Source organism: Ranitomeya variabilis, chromosome 6, assembly GCF_051348905.1.
Source record: "Ranitomeya variabilis isolate aRanVar5 chromosome 6, aRanVar5.hap1, whole genome shotgun sequence".
In the NCBI taxonomy this organism is placed as follows: domain Eukaryota; kingdom Metazoa; phylum Chordata; class Amphibia; order Anura; family Dendrobatidae; genus Ranitomeya; species Ranitomeya variabilis.
In genome coordinates, this window is record NC_135237.1 from 549,510,846 (window position 1) to 549,530,611 (window position 19,766).

At 41.9% G+C, this 19,766-nt stretch overlaps 1 protein-coding gene across 1 annotated transcript in view; it reads left to right on the forward strand.

Moving 5' to 3' along the window:
- PHF20L1 (PHD finger protein 20 like 1) overlaps window positions 1–19,766 on the forward strand; it is a 102,006-nt gene that overhangs the window by 40,868 nt on the left and 41,372 nt on the right. Inside the window, exons 8-10 of the mRNA XM_077271259.1 lie at window positions 2,282–2,364; window positions 14,985–15,180; window positions 16,444–16,614. Of these exons, the coding sequence (XP_077127374.1) occupies window positions 2,282–2,364; window positions 14,985–15,180; window positions 16,444–16,614 (450 nt within the window). The remainder of the gene's footprint in view (window positions 1–2,281; window positions 2,365–14,984; window positions 15,181–16,443; window positions 16,615–19,766) is intronic.

Consider the following 19,766-nt stretch of genomic DNA (forward strand, 5'->3'; position numbering starts at 1 on the left):
GAAGACTTTCCTTCAGGGGGTCTACCATTTGGTACCTCTTTATAGAATGCCTTTGGACCCCTGGGACCTTAGCCTGGTCCTGGTCCCACCTTTCATGGAAGGTGGCTTTTCTTGTCGCAGTGACCTCAATCAGATGGGTATTGGCGCTAGCTGCCCTGTCCTCTTGAGCTCCATTCCTAATCTTTCACTAGGACAAGGTAGTTCTCAGGCCATCTCCAACTTTCTTGCCCAAGGTGGTCTCTTCTTTTCACCTTAATGAGGACATTGTCCTGTCTTCATTTTGCCCGATCCCAGTGCACTGTTTCGAGGGAGCTCTTCAGACCCTGGATCTGGTGAGGGCTCTCAGAAGGTACGTCTCACGAACTGTGTCCTTCCCTAAGACAGACGTCTTATTCGTTCTTCCTGAGGGTCACAGGAAGGGACTCGCTACTTCTGAGTCTACAATAGCCAGGTGGATCCGCTTGGCTATTCGAGTCTTACCGTGTCAGGAACAGGCCTATCCTGGCGGCTACTAAGGCACACTCCATTTGTTGCGGTGGGGGCCTCCTGGGCCATTCGGCACCAGGTGTCAGCAGAACAGGTTTGCAAGGCTGCGACTTGGTCCAGTCTGCACACCTTCTCGAAGCACTACATTCACACTCAGGCTTCAGCAGATGCGAGCCTTGGAAGACGAATCTTGCAGGCGGCGCTAACGCATCTCTAGGTGGCTGGTGCGTGAGGTTTGGTCTGTCCTGTCAGTTTCCCACCCAAGGACTGCTTTAGGACGTCTCATGGTCCTGTGTCCCCCAATGAGGCGAAGGAGAAACAGGGATTTTTGTGTACTCAATGTAAAATCCTTTTCTCGAAGCCACTCATTGGGGGACACAGCACCCACCCTGTTGGCCTTACGGCTTGAGTGTGTTCTTTGGTTTGGCGTTGGTATACTCTAGTATAATGTTCTTGTTTTTTCCTACTGCTTTGTCGCGGAACTGGTTCGGCTGGAGCCAGTTTTTGTGATTTATACTGCAGAGAAGGAGCTGATCTTTTTGTGTCTACTTGGTGTCAGCCTCCTAGTGGCAGCAGCATAAGCCCATGGGCCTGTGTGCCCCAATGAGTGGCTGAGAGAAAAGGATTTTACGGTAAGTACACAAAAATCCCTGTTGTTTTTTTTTAAAATAGCTGTTGTTTTGGGAGACAACATTAACTGCAGTGTACAGTCCCTGATCTTATGTTTGATATTGAAGCAACTAATGTGTGTGCAAATATCATTGTGAAGAGAAGGGGAGGAGGTGAGCTGTGACATCACCTGTGAATGGTGGATCCTGTATCATCTACTGTATATATAGAGGTGTTATCAGTCGTTGTACAGGAGGGGGAGGTGAGCTGTGACATCTCCTATTGTGAATGGTGGATCCTGTGTATCTACTGTATACAGAGGTGTTATCAGTCATTGTACAGGAGGAGGCGGAGGTGAGCTGTGACATCACCTATTGTGAATGGTGGATCCTGTGTTATCTACTGTATATAGAGGTGTTATCAGTCATTGTACAGGAGGAGGAGGTGAGCTGTTACATCACCTATTGTGAATGGTGGATCCTGTGTTATCTACTGTATATGGAGATGTTATCAGTCATTGTACAGGAGGAGGAGGAGAGCTGTGATATCACCTATTGTGAATGGTGGATCCTGTGTTATCTACTGTATATAGAGGTGTTATCAGTCATTGTACAGGAGGAGGAGGAGGTGAGCTGTGACATCACCTATTGTGAATGGTGGATCCTGTGTTATCTACTGTATATGGAGGTGTTATCAGTCATTGTACAGGAGGAGGAGGTGAGCTGTGATATCACCTATTGTGAATGGTGGATCCTGTGTTATCTACTGTATATAGAGGTGTTATCAGTCATTGTACAGGAGGAGGAGGTGAGCTGTGACATCACCTATTGTGAATGGTGGATCCTGTGTTATCTACTGTATATAGAGGTGTTATCAGTCATTGTACAGGAGGAGGAGGTGAGCTGTGACATCACCTATTGTGAATGGTGGATCCTGTGTTATCTACTGTATATAGAGGTGTTATCAGTCATTGTACAGGAGGGGGAGGAGGTGAGCTGAGACATCAATAATTGTGAATGGTGGATCCTGTAATTGGCCGAGCAGCAATTTTGAAATTATTGACCAATGGGATCTGGGTAGTCCCTTAAATGAAAGCAGGGGGGTTGGAGAGATTAAGTATAATTGTCGTTATAAGGTGATGATCTCGTACTTGTATCTTTACAGTAGGTTTCCATTTTCTTTGAAGGTTTTTTGGCCTCGAAAGCCGTGGTCCTGGAGGATGCTGAAAAGAAGCAGAAAGCCACTGAAAAGCCTGCAAATCAGGAAGAGGTATGAAATGGGCGAGTGCGGACCCACATCAGGGCTGTACCTTACCGAACCTTAAACCAGTGCCTGTTTCCGATGCAAAAGCTTTTTACCTGCACAAGTGAGAGGGCTGTACGTGCTCCTAGTATTGCACATCGCCCCCCGTGCCCCTCACTCTTTCTCATGTCTATATATACATTTACAAATACCTCGCTTTACTCGTCGAGCCTCCGCTGGGGCCATGTTACATTGTAGTTTGGGAGATTTTTTTCCCCTCTCTGCACCACAATCGGAGGTGATCAGCAGCCGGCTGAATTAGAAGTGCACCTCTAGATGTAACGTTTCCGTATACGAGAGGTAAAGCAACTATTTCTATATGTAGATATAAGCTGAAAAAGACTAAAATAAAATAGTATCCTATACTGGTTCAGAAATAAATCAGTCAGTTTTACAGGTGTTTTGTGCTAACTGAGAATTTGGGACATTCCTTCTATATTTTCATATTTTTTCACTTTTATTTATTTTTATAGTTCTATAGTAAATGATGAAAATTGAACTGATTATGTAAAAGATGCATAAGAAGTGTATCATTAGGTCATGCTGTAATGTTACATTTGTAGTGTGATTATGCTGTGTATGTGTGTTAGTGTGTCGGGCGCTGTGTAAGATGTAAACACATAAGGATGCAATGGTGTGGAAATCTCTCATCACCATATTTTATTCACAGCAGAACAGGTCAGAAGGTGAATGTTGGACATTTTTCCATTTCATTTGAATAAAGTAGTTCATTTAGAAATTGATGGCAGGGACTAATTTCATTAAAGTCATGCCCGTGCCGTGTCCACTATTGTGTAGTGTCCCCTATTCTCTGTAAAACAGTCTGTAAACGTTGGGAAGTGAGGAGATGATCGCTGGAGTTTCAATAGAGGAACGTTGTCCGGTTCTTGTCGGATTCTCACTGCTCCACAGTTCGGGGTCTTTGCCGTTTTTTTTTTTTTTCATAATAAGCCTCTATTTTATATTGGTGTAAGGTCCAAACTGCAGGCGGCCGGGTCATCACCCAATCTCCTCCTCAGCGGATCCGCTCTGTTCTGATGGGCGCAGTATGTGGTTTACCAACGTCTGCTGAAATATATAAGACTTTCCCTGAAATAGACGTTCTCTGGATGGAGCAAATGTTGTTCTAACCCCTCTATATAAAGCTCAGCACTGGCGGCGACTTTCATATGTGATCTGCCTCTGCCATAGGCACTAGTGCAGCCCCAACCACATGAGATACAGAACTGTGCTCTGATATCAAGCTGGATGGTCCGTCGATAACAATCTGGATGGTCCCTCTCCTCGATAAGAAGCTGAATGATTCTTCTCTATAACACGCTGGATGGTCCCTATCCTCGATGATAAGCTGGATGTTCTCTCTTCTCAATAACAATCTGGATGGTCCGTCATTTCGATAGCAAGCTGGATGGTGCCTCTCCTCAATAACAAGCTGGATAGTCCCTCTCCTCTATAATAAGCTGGATGGTTCCTCTCTTCTATAATAAGCTGGATGGTTCCTCTCCTCGATTACAAGCTGAATGGTCCCTCTCCTCGATAACGAGCTGGATGGTCCCTCTCCTCGATAAAGAGCTGGATGGTCCCTCTCCTCGATAACGAGCTGGATGGTCCTTCTCCTTGATAACGAAGCTAGATGGTCCCTCTCCTCGATAACGAGCTGGACGGTCCCCCTCCTCAATAACGAGCTGGATGGTCCCTCTCCTCGATAACGAGCTGGATGTCCCTCTCCTCGATAACAAGCTGGATGGTCCCTCTCCTCGATAACGAGCTGGATGGTCCCTCTCCTCATTAACAAGCTAGACGGTCCCTCTCCTCGTTAACAATCTTAGATGGTCCTTCTCCTGAGTCTTCAGGACACGACGTTCATGGTTTCCATAAAGAATTTCACATTTTGATTCAGCCAGCCACAGAACAGGTTTCCATTTTGCCTCTGTCCATTATAAATTAGCTTAGTCTCAGAGAAGACGCCAGTGTTTCTGGATTGTGATGATATACAGCTTCTTCCTTACATGATGGAGCTTTCACTTACATTTGTGAATTGCACAGCGAGGTACAATCACAGACCATGGTTTCTAGTAGTTTACACAACTGAATCATGCCTCTAATGCACAGCCGCCTGAGGGTCTGTAGATCACGAGCACCCAATACTGACAATTAGCCTTCCCTTGTGCTCATGGATTTCTCCAGTATCTGAATCTTTTAACAATATTATGTCCTATAGATGGTGGGATATTCAACCTCTTTGCCGTATACCGTAACATTTTTCTGAAATCATTCCACAATTTTTAGACGTAGTTGATTACAGATTAGTGACCACCGAATATCTTTGCTTCTGGGAGACTCTGCCTCTCTAATATGCTCTTCTTATGCACAGTCATTGACCCTTCAGCTGTTTCTCATCAGTGCCACTCACTTTACCAGCCTTTTGTCAACCTTGTAGTAAATTTTAGGAGATGTGTTGCTGCCATCAATTTCTCATTTTTTCTTCTGAAATTAAGTGGCAAAATGTCCAACGTTCAACTGCTGATCAGTTCAGCTGTGAATAAATTATAGCGATAAGAGATTTCCAAATCATTGCGTCTTTACATTTTACAGCGTCCCAAATTTTTTTGCAATTGGGGTGCTATATGTATTTATATATGTGTTTTATAATATATACTGAAAGTACACACACACACATATTTTACATATTTTTTAAAATTAGTTATGCTTTTTTTTTTAAAATTTTTGAGTTTTCCTTTGCCTCTTTTTACCTCTTAAGAAAAAAAAAAATAAGCACCTCGGCAATAAAAAGGTCCTATGTTTTTTGCTTACAGTTCTCCATGGTAACATAAGGCAAATAAATCTTATGTAAATTAGTCCTGATTTCTTGCCATCATATAGTTTTCTTCCCATAATTATCGCTAACATACATTAGATAGGTTAGCCAGAAGTAGAGGACAGAAAAGACAGTGTGATTCAAGATCAGACTACAAGGTGTTTGTTGTCTGTTACCATGACGATGCATAGAAACTGTAGTTCTAAAGAGGAAAGAAAATTATTATTCAACTATTGCAGAGATGCCTTATTTTTTTATTTTCTATACACTGATACAATGTAAATGTTTGTAACCTCTATGGATCCTTTGCAATTAGATTGTAAGCTCTTCTGAGCAGGGACAATCATTGATATAAAGCTTGTTATTTTGTGTCACTTATTTTTCATAACGTTTTACTGTTTTTGGCCTTGGATACTGTAATAATTCATTAGATTATTTGACGCCTCCATTACTTGATCCTTGAGCTGCATTTTCTTTGTTCCTCCAACCTTTGTGTTTTTCTCCTTGCATATAGACAGAAAACACCCCCCCCCCCCCCCCGTGAAAAAAAGACCAAAAACTGGTTTATGAATGGTAACTAGGGAACGCCCACCGATCACCGGAACAGGAGGTCCAAAGTCCCGGTTGTGAATGAAGACGTAGTGAGCATGTGCGACCACTGCTCTGTTTACTTTGTGTACGACTGGTGGTCGCTCATGCTCACTACCACTCCATTTATACAAAGGACTTGCAGCCCTCCATTTTCGGCATTTGTGGTGGTCTCTGTGGCCGGGCTTTTCATTGTTCTTAAGTTTATCATATATTCTAGTGATAAATGGTGTTTATAGGATGAAACTTTAACCCCTGACGTATACATCGCTTTCCAAATTATTATGGAAATTGTTTTGCTTTAATATTCTGATCAACGCAAATGACTCAGTATAATAATCAAATCAAACACTTTTTTTTGGGGACAACCCTCCCAATGATAAACACTTAAAAAAAAACAAAAAAAACCAAACCTAATTTAAAAAAAAAAAAAATGATTGTGACTTTACCTTCCCAATTCTTGCATCCATTGAACTTGGAGTTTTTGGATAGTTTCTGCTTGAATTTCTTTGCATCAGAAAAGCCTCCCAGTGCTGCTGTTTTTATGAGAGCGGCCTCCCAGCCTCATAGATCTTATGCTTGAGGATACTCCAAAGGTTCCCAATAGGGCTGAGGTCAGGGGAGGATGGTGGCCACCCTAAGATTTTTCTCTCCTATTATGCCCATAGCAGCCAATGACTCAGAGGTTTCTTTGCTGCATGAGATGGTGCGTTATCAGCATGAAGATGATTTTGCTATGCATGGCATGGTTCTTTTTGTACCATAAAGTCGTTATACTCTACCGAGGTCATTTTCACACCTTCAGGGACCCTAAAGGGGACTACCAGCTCTCTCCCCCTGATTCAGGCCAAACAAATGTCTGTTGCCTCCTTGCTGACTTGGCGACCTTGTTGGTGGCCATCCACCAACCATCCATTTGGCCCATCCAGGGTTGTTTAGGGGTGGCTGAATAGTAGGGTTATGCTCAGCTGCAGCCTCTGGAGGATCCTACACGTTGAGGTTCGTGGGACTCCAGATTCAAGTACCTGTTTTCTGCTTTGTAATGGTATTTTATCAGCTACTCTCCCAATCCGATGAATTTGTTTGGCAGAAACCTTCCTTATTATGCCTCTATCTGCACGAACCATTCTGTGCTCTGTATCAGCCACAAATCTCTTCACAGCACGATCATCGCGCTTACGTTTTCCTGAAACATCTAATGCTTTCATACCTTGTCCAAAGCACTGCACAATTTGACACTTTCGGCAGCAGAGATCCTTTTTCTTTCCCATAATACTTGAAACTTGAGGCTGCTCAATAAGGTGGAACATCCTTCTTAAGTAGTTTTCCTTTATTGGGGCTCAGCTGGCAACTATCACGAGTATTTGAGATTGATTTCAGTGACCCTAAGACACACAAACCATCCATGAGTTTATGTGAAAACAAAAAAATTACACTTATCAAACTTAAAAATCCAATTTGCATAGTAATTTGGAAGGCTGTAGCGCTCTGTGTTCATGGTAGAAGCGGAGCCTTGGGAATGACACCCGACATTGGCATATTTGTTTTTCAATGAAGCCTCCTATGGCCCATAAATTTTGCTATATATGTCAACTGGGAAAATTTGTAAAATGTTGCAAAAAAAACAACAACAATTTTTTACAAATAATAAAAGTGAATCACCTTCCTATCTCCCTACACCCCCCAAAAAAATAGAAAAAAATAAATAAAAAAAATTGACGTGTCTAAAAGTCTGATCCGTGAAAACATAAAAATAATCCATGCTGTGAACGTCGTAAAGAAAAAATCCTGCCCCTTCCTCTTTCATGTGACCCTGTGGAAAGGATTAGGAAGAATGGGGACAGCCCTGTTTGTACAATATTTTGCTTTAAAAAAAACTGGGTGGTTTTTTCGCTTTTTTATTTTTTGTTTTAGTTGGAATTCTTTTAGACAAATGATGCATAAATGATAGATGTGACCTCCTGGGGAGTTTTCCTTGTACCTTATATCGGGGGGAGTACTGCACTGCCGTTATTAACCTCTGGTCATATTTGTTAAAAAGCTATTTTAATAAGAAAACTATTTTTTCTTTTTGCTCTGGAAATCTAAAGCCATAAAGGAAAGAAACTTGATGCTGAAATTTTAAGTTCAATTTGTAGCGATTACGTCTAACATGGCTGCCTTCACACAGAGATGTTATCGACTGTGAATAAGTTTCATATATTTAATTACTATTTTAATAATTAAGCTCCTCCTGGTGATTATACCATTGTCAGATAAAAACGAATGTATATCGTGGTGCTGACACGTAACTCTCATTTCCCTTATAACTAAGTTGCTTTATGTGTTTTTTGCATTTATTTACAGTTCAAAAGTTTTCTTTCTCCCGTTTTTTCTTTTTTTCTTCCTTTCAATTTCACTTTGTTTTTTTTTTGTTTTTTTTGTTTTCTCTTGTTCTTTATATTCCACTTTTTCTCTATTTCTTTACCTCTCTTGCTTTTTCTCACTTTTTCTCCTTCACTCTTTCATGCTTTCTTTTTTTTTTCTTTGTTTTTTTCACTCTCTCATCCTCTCTTTCGCTCTCTTTTTCTTTTGCTTTCTCACGGTCTCTTTTGTGCCCGTTCTTTCGCCTGCCCGTTCTCTTTTGCTTTCTCCTTCGTTCTTTCGCCTGCCCGTTCTCTTTCGCCTGCCCGTTCTCTTTCGCCTGCCCGTTCTCTTTCGCCTGCCCGTTCTCTTTCGCCTGCCCGTTCTCTTTCGCCTGCCCGTTCTCTTTCGCCGGCCCGTTCTCTTTTGCCTGCCTGCTCTTTTTTGCGCCCTCTTTATTTTCTCTGCTTTTTTCTCTTGCTTTTTCCTTGCTCTGTCTCGCCCGCGCTCTCTGTCTCGCCCGCGCTCTCTGTCTCGCCCGCGCTCTCTGTCTCGCCCGCGCTCTCTGTCTCGCCCGCGCTCTCTGTCTCGCCCGCGCTCTCTGTCTCGCCCGCGCTCTCTGTCCTTTCTTTTTTCTTTATTTGTTTTCTTGAGTATTTCTTTTCCCCTTTTCGTTCCTTCTGGTGTTTTGTCTTTTTCTACCTGCCTGGGGATAATGTGACTTTGTTTTTTAGCTTCCTATCATAAATTCCTACATTGCCTAAAAGCTTTACTACCTTTAGTCCAGGTAATGCTCGAGACACATATTCGTGGTTTAGATTTATCCTCACCGTTATGTTGATATGCAATCGATGGGCACAGCTTCACTAATCACTTACGCTGTCTGCTGCAGGCCGGCATTGTCTGGACGCTGGTAGTCTTCCAACTAGGCCATCAGGTTAGATACATTGGACTGTATGATCGGAAATGACAGCGATCCCCCGATGCAGCTGCTGCAATCTCAACTTTAATAAATCCCTCTTCGTCTATATTGTTAAAGTAAAAATAGCTTTTTTTTGTGTTAAAAAAATAATAAACAATGCGTTTCAGGTCCCCGTGAGCCATCGTCGGGTTTAGTAAAGTAATTTCCAGAGCTTTATTTATCAGGGTAAAACAAAGGGGCCTTTATAAACGATACATTGGAATTGCGTCATTACACCTGATGAGTAGGGATGAGTAGGACACGTGGAAGTTTAAGTTCTGGTACTCGACCCAAACCTTTTTCCAAAGTTCAGTTTGGATACCTGAACTTGTACTGGAAATGTCACACTCTCTCTCCTCTCTCTCCTCCTCGCGCTCTCTCTCCTCACGCTCTCTCTCTCCTTCTCTTGCTTTCTCTCCTTCTCGCTCTTTCTCCTTCTCTTGCTTTCTCCCCTTCTCGCCCTCTCCCCTTCTCGCCCTCTCCCCTTCTCGCCCTCTCCCCTTCTCGCCCTCTCCCCTTCTCGCGCTCTCCCCTTCTCGCGCTCTCCCCTTCTCGCCCTCTCCCCTTCTCGCCCTCTCCCCTTCTCGCGCTCTCCCCTTCTCGCGCTCTCCCCTTCTCGCGCTCTCCCCTTCTCGCGCTCTCCCCTTCTCGCGCTCTCCCCTTCTCGCGCTCTCCCCTTCTCGCGCTCTCCCCTTCTCGCGCTCTCCCCTTCTCGCGCTCTCCCCTTCTCGCGCTCTCCCCTTCTCGCGCTCTCCCCTTCTCGCGCTCTCCCCTTCTCGCGCTCTCCCCTTCTCGCGCTCTCCCCTTCTCGCGCTCTCCCCTTCTCGCGCTCTCCCCTTCTCGCGCTCATTATCGCGCTCTCTCTCTCGCGCCCTCTCTCTCCTCGCGCCCTCTCTCTCCTTCTCGCGCCCTCTCTCTCCTTCTCGCGCCCTCTCTCTCCTTCTCGCGCCCTCTCTCTCCTTCTCGCGCCCTCTCTCTCTCCTTCTCGCGCCCTCTCTCTCTCCTTCTCGCGCCCTCTCTCTCTCCTTCTCGCGCCCTCTCTCTCTCTCCTTCTCGCGCCCTCTCTCTCTCTCCTTCTCGCGCCCTCTCTCTCTCTCCTTCTCGCGCCCTCTCTCTCTCTCCTTCTCGCCCTCTCTCTCTCTCCTTCTCGCGCCCTCTCTCTCCTTCCCGCGCCCTCTCTCACCTTCTCGCGCCCTCTCTCACCTTCTCGCGCCCTCTCTCTCCTTCTCGCGCCCTCTCACCTTCTCGCGCCCTCTCTCACCTTCTCGCGCCCTCTCTCCTTCTCGCGCCCTCTCTCCTTCTCGCGCCCTCTCTCCTTCTCGCGCCCTCTCTCCTTCTCGCGCCCTCTCTCTCTCCTTCTCGCGCCCTCTCTCTCTCCTTCTCGCGCCCTCTCTCTCTCTCCTTCTCGCGCCCTCTCTCTCCTTCTCGCCCTCTCTCTCTCTCCTTCTCGCGCCCTCTCTCTCCTTCTCGCGCCCTCTCTCTCTCTCCTTCTCGCGCCCTCTCTCTCTCTCCTTCTCGCGCCCTCTCTCTCTCTCCTTCTCGCGCCCTCTCTCTCTCTCCTTCTCGCGCCCTCTCTCTCTCTCCTTCTCGCGCCCTCTCTCTCTCTCCTTCTCGCGCCCTCTCTCTCTCTCCTTCTCGCGCCCTCTCTCTCTCTCCTTCTCGCGCCCTCTCTCTCTCTCCTTCTCGCGCCCTCTCTCACCTTCTCGCGCCCTCTCTCTCCTTCTCGCGCCCTCTCTCTCTCTCCTTCTCGCGCCCTCTCTCTCTCCTTCTCGCGCCCTCTCTCTCTCCTTCTCGCGCCCTCTCTCCTTCTCGCGCCCTCTCTCTCTCCTTCTCGCGCCCTCTCTCTCCTTCTCGCGCCCTCTCTCTCCTTCTCGCGCCCTCTCTCTCCTTCTCGCGCCCTCTCTCTCCTTCTCGCGCCCTCTCTCTCTCTCCTTCTCGTGCCCTCTCTCTCTCCTTCTCGTGCCCTCTCTCTCTCCTTCTCGCGCCCTCTCTCCTTCTCGCGCCCTCTCTCTCCTTCTCGCGCCCTCTCTCTCCTTCTCGCGCCCTCTCTCTCTCCTTCTCGTGCCCTCTCTCTCTCCTTCTCGTGCCCTCTCTCTCTCCTTCTCGCGCCCTCTCTCTCTCCTTCTCGCGCCCTCTCTCTCTCCTTCTCGCGCCCTCTCTCTCTCCTTCTCGCGCCCTCTCTCTCTCCTTCTCGCGCCCTCTCTCTCTCCTTCTCGCGCCCTCTCTCTCTCCTTCTCGCGCCCTCTCTCTCTCCTTCTCGCGCCCTCTCTCTCTCTCCTTCTCGCGCCCTCTCTCCTTCTCGCGCCCTCTCTCTCTCCTTCTCGCGCCCTCGCTCTCTCCTTCTCGCGCCCTCTCTTTCTCTCTTGCAACGGACTTTCGGTGAGAAGTCAGTGTTCGGCATTTAGCACAGGAACCTCGAATTTTTAAGTTTGGGTTAGCTCATCTCCAGTGATGAGACCTGAAACGCGTTGTATACTATTTAGCACAATAAACCCAATCTGCTTTGACAATATTGTAAAAGATTAGGCCGGGGATCGCCGTAATTTCCAAATATACAGATTGGAGGAGAACAAACAGTGATATCACTGGTTCCCAAAGAGACCAGCCAGCGCTGCTGCCTGAAGCGGTGGCCGAACGTGCACACTTCATTCCTACCCAGGTCACAAATGTAAAGGTTCTTCCCATCTTCCTAGATGGATATTGTCAGATCGCGTTTGGAAATGCAATCAGTTTTTCAGGTTACTTCTTTCTAACATTTTCAGCCATTCTTGAGTTAACATTGTTTTTTTGGACTGTTTTTTCTATGTTTAGCGATGTGACCTCCGTTTTCTATAGAACTGCTGACGTCTGCTACCTTCGATGACCATTGAGCTGTTGTAGTTGATGTGCAATAAACGGTCTTTGTTTACATGTTGTGGTTATGATTAATGTATTTAATATAATTAATGTCTTACCGGCTTTGTAATGTTTTGCTCAAAAAAACAAACAAAAAAAATACACAAACTTTTAGCCTAAAATGGGCAAATATTCACATATTCCACTGTCTGTAAAGTCATTTGCCGTCATGGAAGATTTTGGATTTTGAGCGCTGTTAATAAAGAAATCAGCACAAAGTATAATGGATTTGTCCTCCAAAGAAAGAGCGGAGACAGCGGCTGCCGATCCTGCACAATCGTATACATGTAATAAACACGTACAGATGTGATCGCCGGAGCTCGACAGACACGGCTGTGTTATATGCTTCTGTGACTGCTGTTTTATAGATGCCTCCTCCTTGCCGGAATGTTCCCATTATTATTTTTTACGTATGTTTTTAATACAACCAAATAGGATCACCAAAGCCAGACGCTCATCCACATTGTAAAGTGGCGTAAATAGACTGTCGATCAATTAAGGCTACGTTCACATTTGCGTTGTGCGCCGCAGCGTCGGCGCCGCAGCGCACAACGCAAACAAAAACGCGGCAAAACGCACGCTAAAACGCTGCGTTTTGCGCCGCATGCGTCCTTTTTGGCCGAAAGTTGGACGCAAAAAAAATGCAACTTGAAGCGTTTCTTGCGTCCAACGCTTGCGGCCATGCGGCGCAAAACGCAGCACAACGCATGTCCATGCGCCCCCATGTTAAATATAGGGGCGCATGACGCATGCGGCGATGCTGCGGCGCCCGACGCTGCGGCGCTGACCGCAAATGTGAACGTAGCCTTAAACATTGAAAAACTCCCTCTGCAGGCAAAAATGTTTTTGGTAGGATTTTCTGTAAAGCCTGATGTACTGTTTTGTATGAAAAGTACTCCTTTTTTTAATGGAAATTCTGCTCCTTCTATGGGAATGTGTCAGCAGGTTTTTGCTGTGTAATCTGTAAAGACTGAGACCAGCGATGTGTCACTTGCTAGGCTGTTTTTTTTTTTTTTGTTCAATACAATCGGTGTTTTATCAGTAGCAGATTATTACTACAGGACTAGGTGTCTCGTGCCTCCTAGTCCAATCAGAACTCATTGGCAGTTTTCTTTTTAATACACGTTGCAAATCAGTGGTGTGGGCGGAGTTAAATTCAGAAGCAGCCAATCCGTGATGTGGGCGGTGTCGCGATCACACAGGTTGATTCAATCAGAGTGCATCGACACACCCCCAATGCACTTCCGTGCTATTTTGCATATGCCTCCAAAGCTTGATTTCTCTGCACTGGAACATTAGCTGACTATAAAACGGGTGTCATTTTTTATGGTTGTAGTAAGACCTTACACCACAAGTTTCAGTAGTGAAGTCATCCTGACAATGACGAGCTCCCTTTAAAAAATAAAAACAAAAAACAAACCTGTGAAAAAACTACATCTTATAAATTGTACAAAATGTTTTTTGTCTCTGGATTATTTTTGCATCTATTTGTTCTTTTATTGTTTGTCTTGTAACACCTTTCCTAGTTTTATTTTAATGGATTTGTCAATATGCAAATATTTTGTTTAGCAAATTTTGTAGCATTTTATAGTCCTATGTGCCGATAATGTTAATCAAAAAAATAGCGCAAACTTCTAAATGGTTGTAAATTATTCCTCTGCGTAACATTTCATCCAGTGAGTAATCTTGGACCCGAAAAAGAGGTAAATGTCTCTGCTGAAAACAGACGACGATTCATGGTGATGCATAATTGTGTTTTTAATGGTTGAAAAGTGTGTTTTAAAATTCCAGATTTATTTTTTCTCTAATTGCTATTTCTAAGGCTTCATTTACACTTACCGTGGTTTTGCGGCCCGTTTTTGCAGCTCCAATCGAGCCTGCTCGATCTTACTCAGGGCTTACAGACACTGCCCCCATCCCATTGAAAATCAGTGGGGCCGCAAAATCAACAGAACCTTGTTTTTGCGGTGCAACGTGACTTCCGGTTTTGCGGAACGCCTTTTTTTCCCCAATACGTTTTCCATAGTATTGGAAACACGAAAAACGATCTGCAAGTTTTTTGTGGTCTGTTAAAGCGGCAGACCGTGAAAATTGCGGCGATACGGCCCGCAATAACGGGCCGCAAATATCCCGGTAAGTGTAAAAGAAGCCTATTGCGTGATATTTTCGGAGAACGCAATATTGATCGTATATACCGTACCTAAAATGGACCGTGAGTATCAGATTGGTGGGTTTCCACCTCCAGGCAGCAATTAGTCTCCTTATCAGGTGAACATCAGAAATGCCAAAAATCCGACATTGCCAAGCAAATGTTTAAGGTTCTGTCCTAACAATAGACTTGAAAAAAAACTCTGAACTCCTCTGATCTAGCCATTTTTTTCTGGTTTGCACTACAACGCTCTATTGCAGAGATATTCACATGTATTAATGTTTGAGCACAGTATGTGAAATCTCTGCTTGCAGCCAACTGGGTGTTTCTTTAGAGTTATCTTTGAGGGTCGTTTACTTTCACCCCTCCCAGATGATGCCAATCACAGCTCGATATCTGATCTATAAGTCTCTGACCTTTTCGAGCTGTGATTGGCAACATCTGTGAGGGAGGTGTGAAGGCTAACGCTCCCAGAGAAGACTCTGAAGAAGCGCCAAGTTGTACTGCATGCATAGATTTCACATACTGCGCAGAGATTTTTTTTTAAAACAAGACACTAAATTTCAGAATATAAATATTTATTCCCCGTTAGTTGCCATTTTACTATTTTACTTAAATTATATATTTGACAACAATCAGCAATTTTTGTCTTTTTTTTTTAAATTCTTTTAATGTATAATCTACATAATTTTACCTTTAATTTATTTTTTATCAGTAGACATTTGTCATTTGTTTTTCATTCTTGCTTTTCAATAATTATTTATTGAATCCTGTGTAATGCAAATATAACACTGATCCTTTTTTATTTTTTTTCTTATTTTTTTTTTATTTAGGCAATTACTCCCATTTCTCAGAGTCCACTTGAAGCAGATATATGCTACACTAGTACGACAGTGAGACCTTTGCTGTTGCCGCCATCTTTGTCTTCCGGGAAGTCTCGCAGCAAGAAAGACAAACAGGAGCCTGTGGACGCCACAGGGTGTCAAAAGTCCCCGTCATTACCCATTATTGATCCGCAGCTAAATCAAGGCGAGGATCTGACATTTCCAATCTCCTGTCTTGGTGCTCATGCAGCAATAAAAACTAGTTTCATAATATAATTGCAAAATTAGTTACATTGCAGGATGGGGTCAGGTTATAGTTAATTGTTTGTTTGTTTTTAATTTTAGAATATATGATTTTTTTTTCCATTTTTTTTTTTTTTTGATTTTACATTTTTACTAAGGTTTTCAATGAATAAAGAAAAATTAGCTGTTGCTATCAAACATAATTTTCCTATTTCTCCAGACACCTCCACCCCAACATCAATCAAGTGGAGAGTAGTTTGGTCTTGTGGGGTACTGTAATGGGTACTGGGGCAATGCCTGAGAAACTCTCTAAATAATTACAGCACAAAACAACTGTTCAAACCAAGCACAGGGACTTGGAACACCCTTGGATTGGGCAAATGGTTCAGTGCCCTTCTTCTTTTGTACAGTCACAGAGGTGAACCCAAGAATAAGCGACAGAAAATAATGCAAAACAAGTTGGTGGGGAAGGTGTGCACCGAACTGATCGGCCAAGGGTTCACTTAACGCATGGCTTGGTTTGAACAGTCATTTTGTGCTAACAAGACTCCCTTTAATTCACACTTAACTCTTAATTCCAACTTGTGTAGTGGTCTCTTTTAGTTGGATGAATTGTCAAAACACTTTTCTCTACTTGCAGAAGTTTTTTTTGTGTGTAAAATTAAAAGCTAAAATAGAAAGCTAAATATTAAAAACAAGTTGGGCCTTTCCCGTTGTTAATTTTTACTTAGTAATTAAGTAAAATATTAAAATAAAATTGTAACTACAAAAAATAATTATTTTATTTCATTATATTAATGTGTGTAATTTATTTTGTCATTTTGTAACTTAATATTGTAAAAAAATATTAAGTACAATAATAAAAGAAAAAATGAAAAGTTAAGTACAATATTTAAATTAATATTTTACTTTACTTTTTTCTTTGTTTCTTATTACTTAACTTATATTTTTAATTTTATGAGCTATAAAAAGTGAAAAAAGAGAATTAAACATAGCAATATAATGAAATTAAATATATTAATTTTATTTGTAATATCTTTAAATATTTGCTTATTTTTTATTAGTGTATATATATATATATATATATATATATATATATATATATATTTATTTATTTTATTTTTTTATTTTTTAGTTCGCATTTGGAAATAAACTATCATTTTAACTAGAAATATAAAACTTTTCTTCTTCCACTTCGTAGTCATTGACAGATCTTTCTTTATAGGTACACAACACAGCACAAATCTTTCTAGACCTTCTGGACGTAACAACCAGAGGCGAAGATCTCGGCGTCACACAGCTGAAGCCCCTGGCGTCACTCTCCACATACCTGTCCATGAAGAAAAAAGCCTTCTAAGTTACTCACAGACTCCGCAAGACCTTTCAATAGCCAAGGGTAATTAATAAATTTAATGCGTGCCCTTCGGTCAGGGTCCACAAAATCAATTGTTTACTATTTCCAAGTTTTACAAAAAATTTTTATTTTTTTTTGAATGGTCATTCAGTGAATTATTTTAAAAATATTTTTAAGTCCATATATTTCTGTGATTTTTTTTTTTTTCTTTTTTGGTTGATAATTTTTTAAAAATGTTTTTGAAATTGTTTCATTATCTCAGTGAATAATGTTAAAGTAATTTTTTTTTAATTTAATCGATTCCTATTTTTGTACACTTTTTTTTGGGTTGAATAGATTTTTCTTGTTAAATTGGTATTCCCATCTCCAAGATCCTATCCCAATATATAGTAGGTGTAATAATAAGAATATTAACAAATACCTACAATTAGAAATGTAGTATAGTTCTTCTGATTAGCTATGTCGCCTACCCCATGCATAGGGTATTTCAGTAGCTTAGGTATCCATGGTTACGACCACCAACAAGTAACTAACTGTCACTCTGAGTGGTCGTAACCATGGATACCCAGGCTACTGCAATGCCCTACACGTGGGGTAAGTGGCATAGTGAATCAGAAGAACTATACTGCATTTCTAATTGGAGCTATTTGTTAGTATCATTATTACACCTGCTACCTTTTGAGATAGGATGTTGGAGATGGAAATACCTTTTTAAATTAATTTACACCAATTGCCAGTTGCATATTTTTTTTCTTTTTTTGTAACTGATTTTATTTATTTTTTTACTCATTTGAAAACGAAAAAAGATTTTTAACTCCTCTTCACTCTCAATTTCTTTGGTTCTATATTTGGGTGAATTTATACAGTGTGTGTGTGTGCATGTGTATATATATATATATATATATATATATATATATATATATATATATATATATATATATATATATATATATATATATATATATATATATATATAGAGAGAGAGAGAGATATATATATATGTGTGTATATATATAAACATATATATATATATATATATATATATATATATATATATATATATGTATATGTGTGTGTAAACGTTCACACCAGTTTCATATTTTTATATGATTTTTGGGTTAATTTTAAAAGCATTCTGAAGTGACTTTTCTCTAATTCCACAATTGTTTTTTTTTTTTCACTAATTCCATTATTATTTTTTTGTGGGTGTTATCATTTCAAAATATTTTTACCACCTTTTCACCCAATACTTGATTTATTTTTTCTTTATTGAGTTTTTTTTTCAAAATGTTGCAGGTGAGTAATTTTTAAAATATTTATCTTATTTTAACCCCTTTCTGCCAGCTGACGGAATAGTACGTCAGCTGGCAGAACCCCCGCTTTGAGGTGGGCTCTGGCGGTGAGCCCACCTCAAAGCTGCGACATGTCAGCTGTTTTGTACAGCTGACATGTGCGCGCAATGAGCGCGAGCGGTATCGCGATCCGCCCGCGCCCATTAACTAGTTAAATGCCGCTCTGAAACGCTGACAACGGCATTTAACTAGCGCTCCCGGCCGTAGGTGCTCGCACCGCTGACCCCCGTCACATGATTGGGGGATCCTTGAGACCTCTATGGTTGTTGATGGCCGATTGCTTTGAGCGCCACCCTGTGGTCGGCGTTCAAAGTACACCTGCATTTCTGCTACATAGAGGTGATCTGTGCTTCACCTCTATGTAGCAGAGGCGATCGAGTTGTGCATGCTTGTAGCCTCCTATGGATCAAAATACAGATTCAAAAAGCATAAATAAATATTCTCAGCCAGAAGCATTGCTATGCCTACTTCTCCATCAATTACATTGAAAGAATCAAAAGATAGTGGACAAATATACTATACCACCAAAAGATGAGTACAAAGTACTCACAGACCACTATGACACAGACAATATAAAATCAATAAAGTTTATTGAAAATTCATCTAAAACACATATCATACCATGTGAGGATCTCAAAAAGACTCAGTCAGAATTCCATAGCAGTGGTATCTTATCAGCACCTATCATATAGCATTGTGAATTTATATATATATATATATATATATATATATATATATATATATATATATATATATATATATATATATATATATATATTTTATCCCATCTGAGGCTCACACAACATCCTTTAAGGTCATCATGTAATGTATTGTTACCCGGATGATGAGAACTTTAACATTAGGGAAATCTTTGTAAAATGTTGGAAATAAATCAATGCTTACCCATTCTTAGATAGAGTGCCACTGCCCGGAACGCCCCGACGTACGTTTCGCCCACGTGCTTTCTCAAATACACTCCCCTTGAGAGCACGTGGGCAAAACGTGCGTCAGGGCGTTCCGGGTGCATCTTTTGGTGCATCTATTGAAGCATGTCAAAATTTAAAAAAAAAAAAAGTGTTTGAAAATATAAAAAAATATATAAAAGTTGAAATCGCCCCCCTTTCGCCCCAATCAAAATAAAACAATAAAAAAAAAAAAAATTAAACCTACACATATTTGGTATCGCCGCATTCAGAATCACCCGATCTATCAATAAAAACAAAGCATTAACCTGATCGCTAAACAGCGTAGCGAGAAAAAAAATCAAAACGCCAAAATTACGTTTTTTTGGTCGCCGCAACATTGCATTAAAATGCAATAACGGGCGATCAAAAGAACATATCTGCACCAAAATGGTATCATTAAAAACGCCAGTTCGACACGCAAAAAATAAGCCCTCAACCGACCCCAGATCATGAAAAATGGAGACGCTACAGGTATCGGAAAATGGCGCAATATTTTATTTATTTTTTTCTTAGCAAACCTTGGAATTTTTTTTACCACTTAGATAAAAGAGAACTTATACATGTTTGGTGTCTATGAACTTGTAATGACCTGGAGAATCATAACGGCAGGTCAGTTTTAGCATTTGGTGAACCTAGCAAAAAAGCCAAGCAAAAAACAAGTGTGAGATTGCACTTTTTTGCAAATTTTTTTCCCGTTTTTTGTTACACGGCATGGTAAAACCAATGGTATCGTTCAAAAGTACATCTAGTTCCGCAAAAAATAAGTCCCACATGGCCATATTGACGGAAAAATAAGAAAGTTATGGCTCTGGGAAGGAGGGGAGCCGAAAACGAAAAAAGCTCCGGGGGTGAAGGGGTTAATATGCTTTAGTTTTTC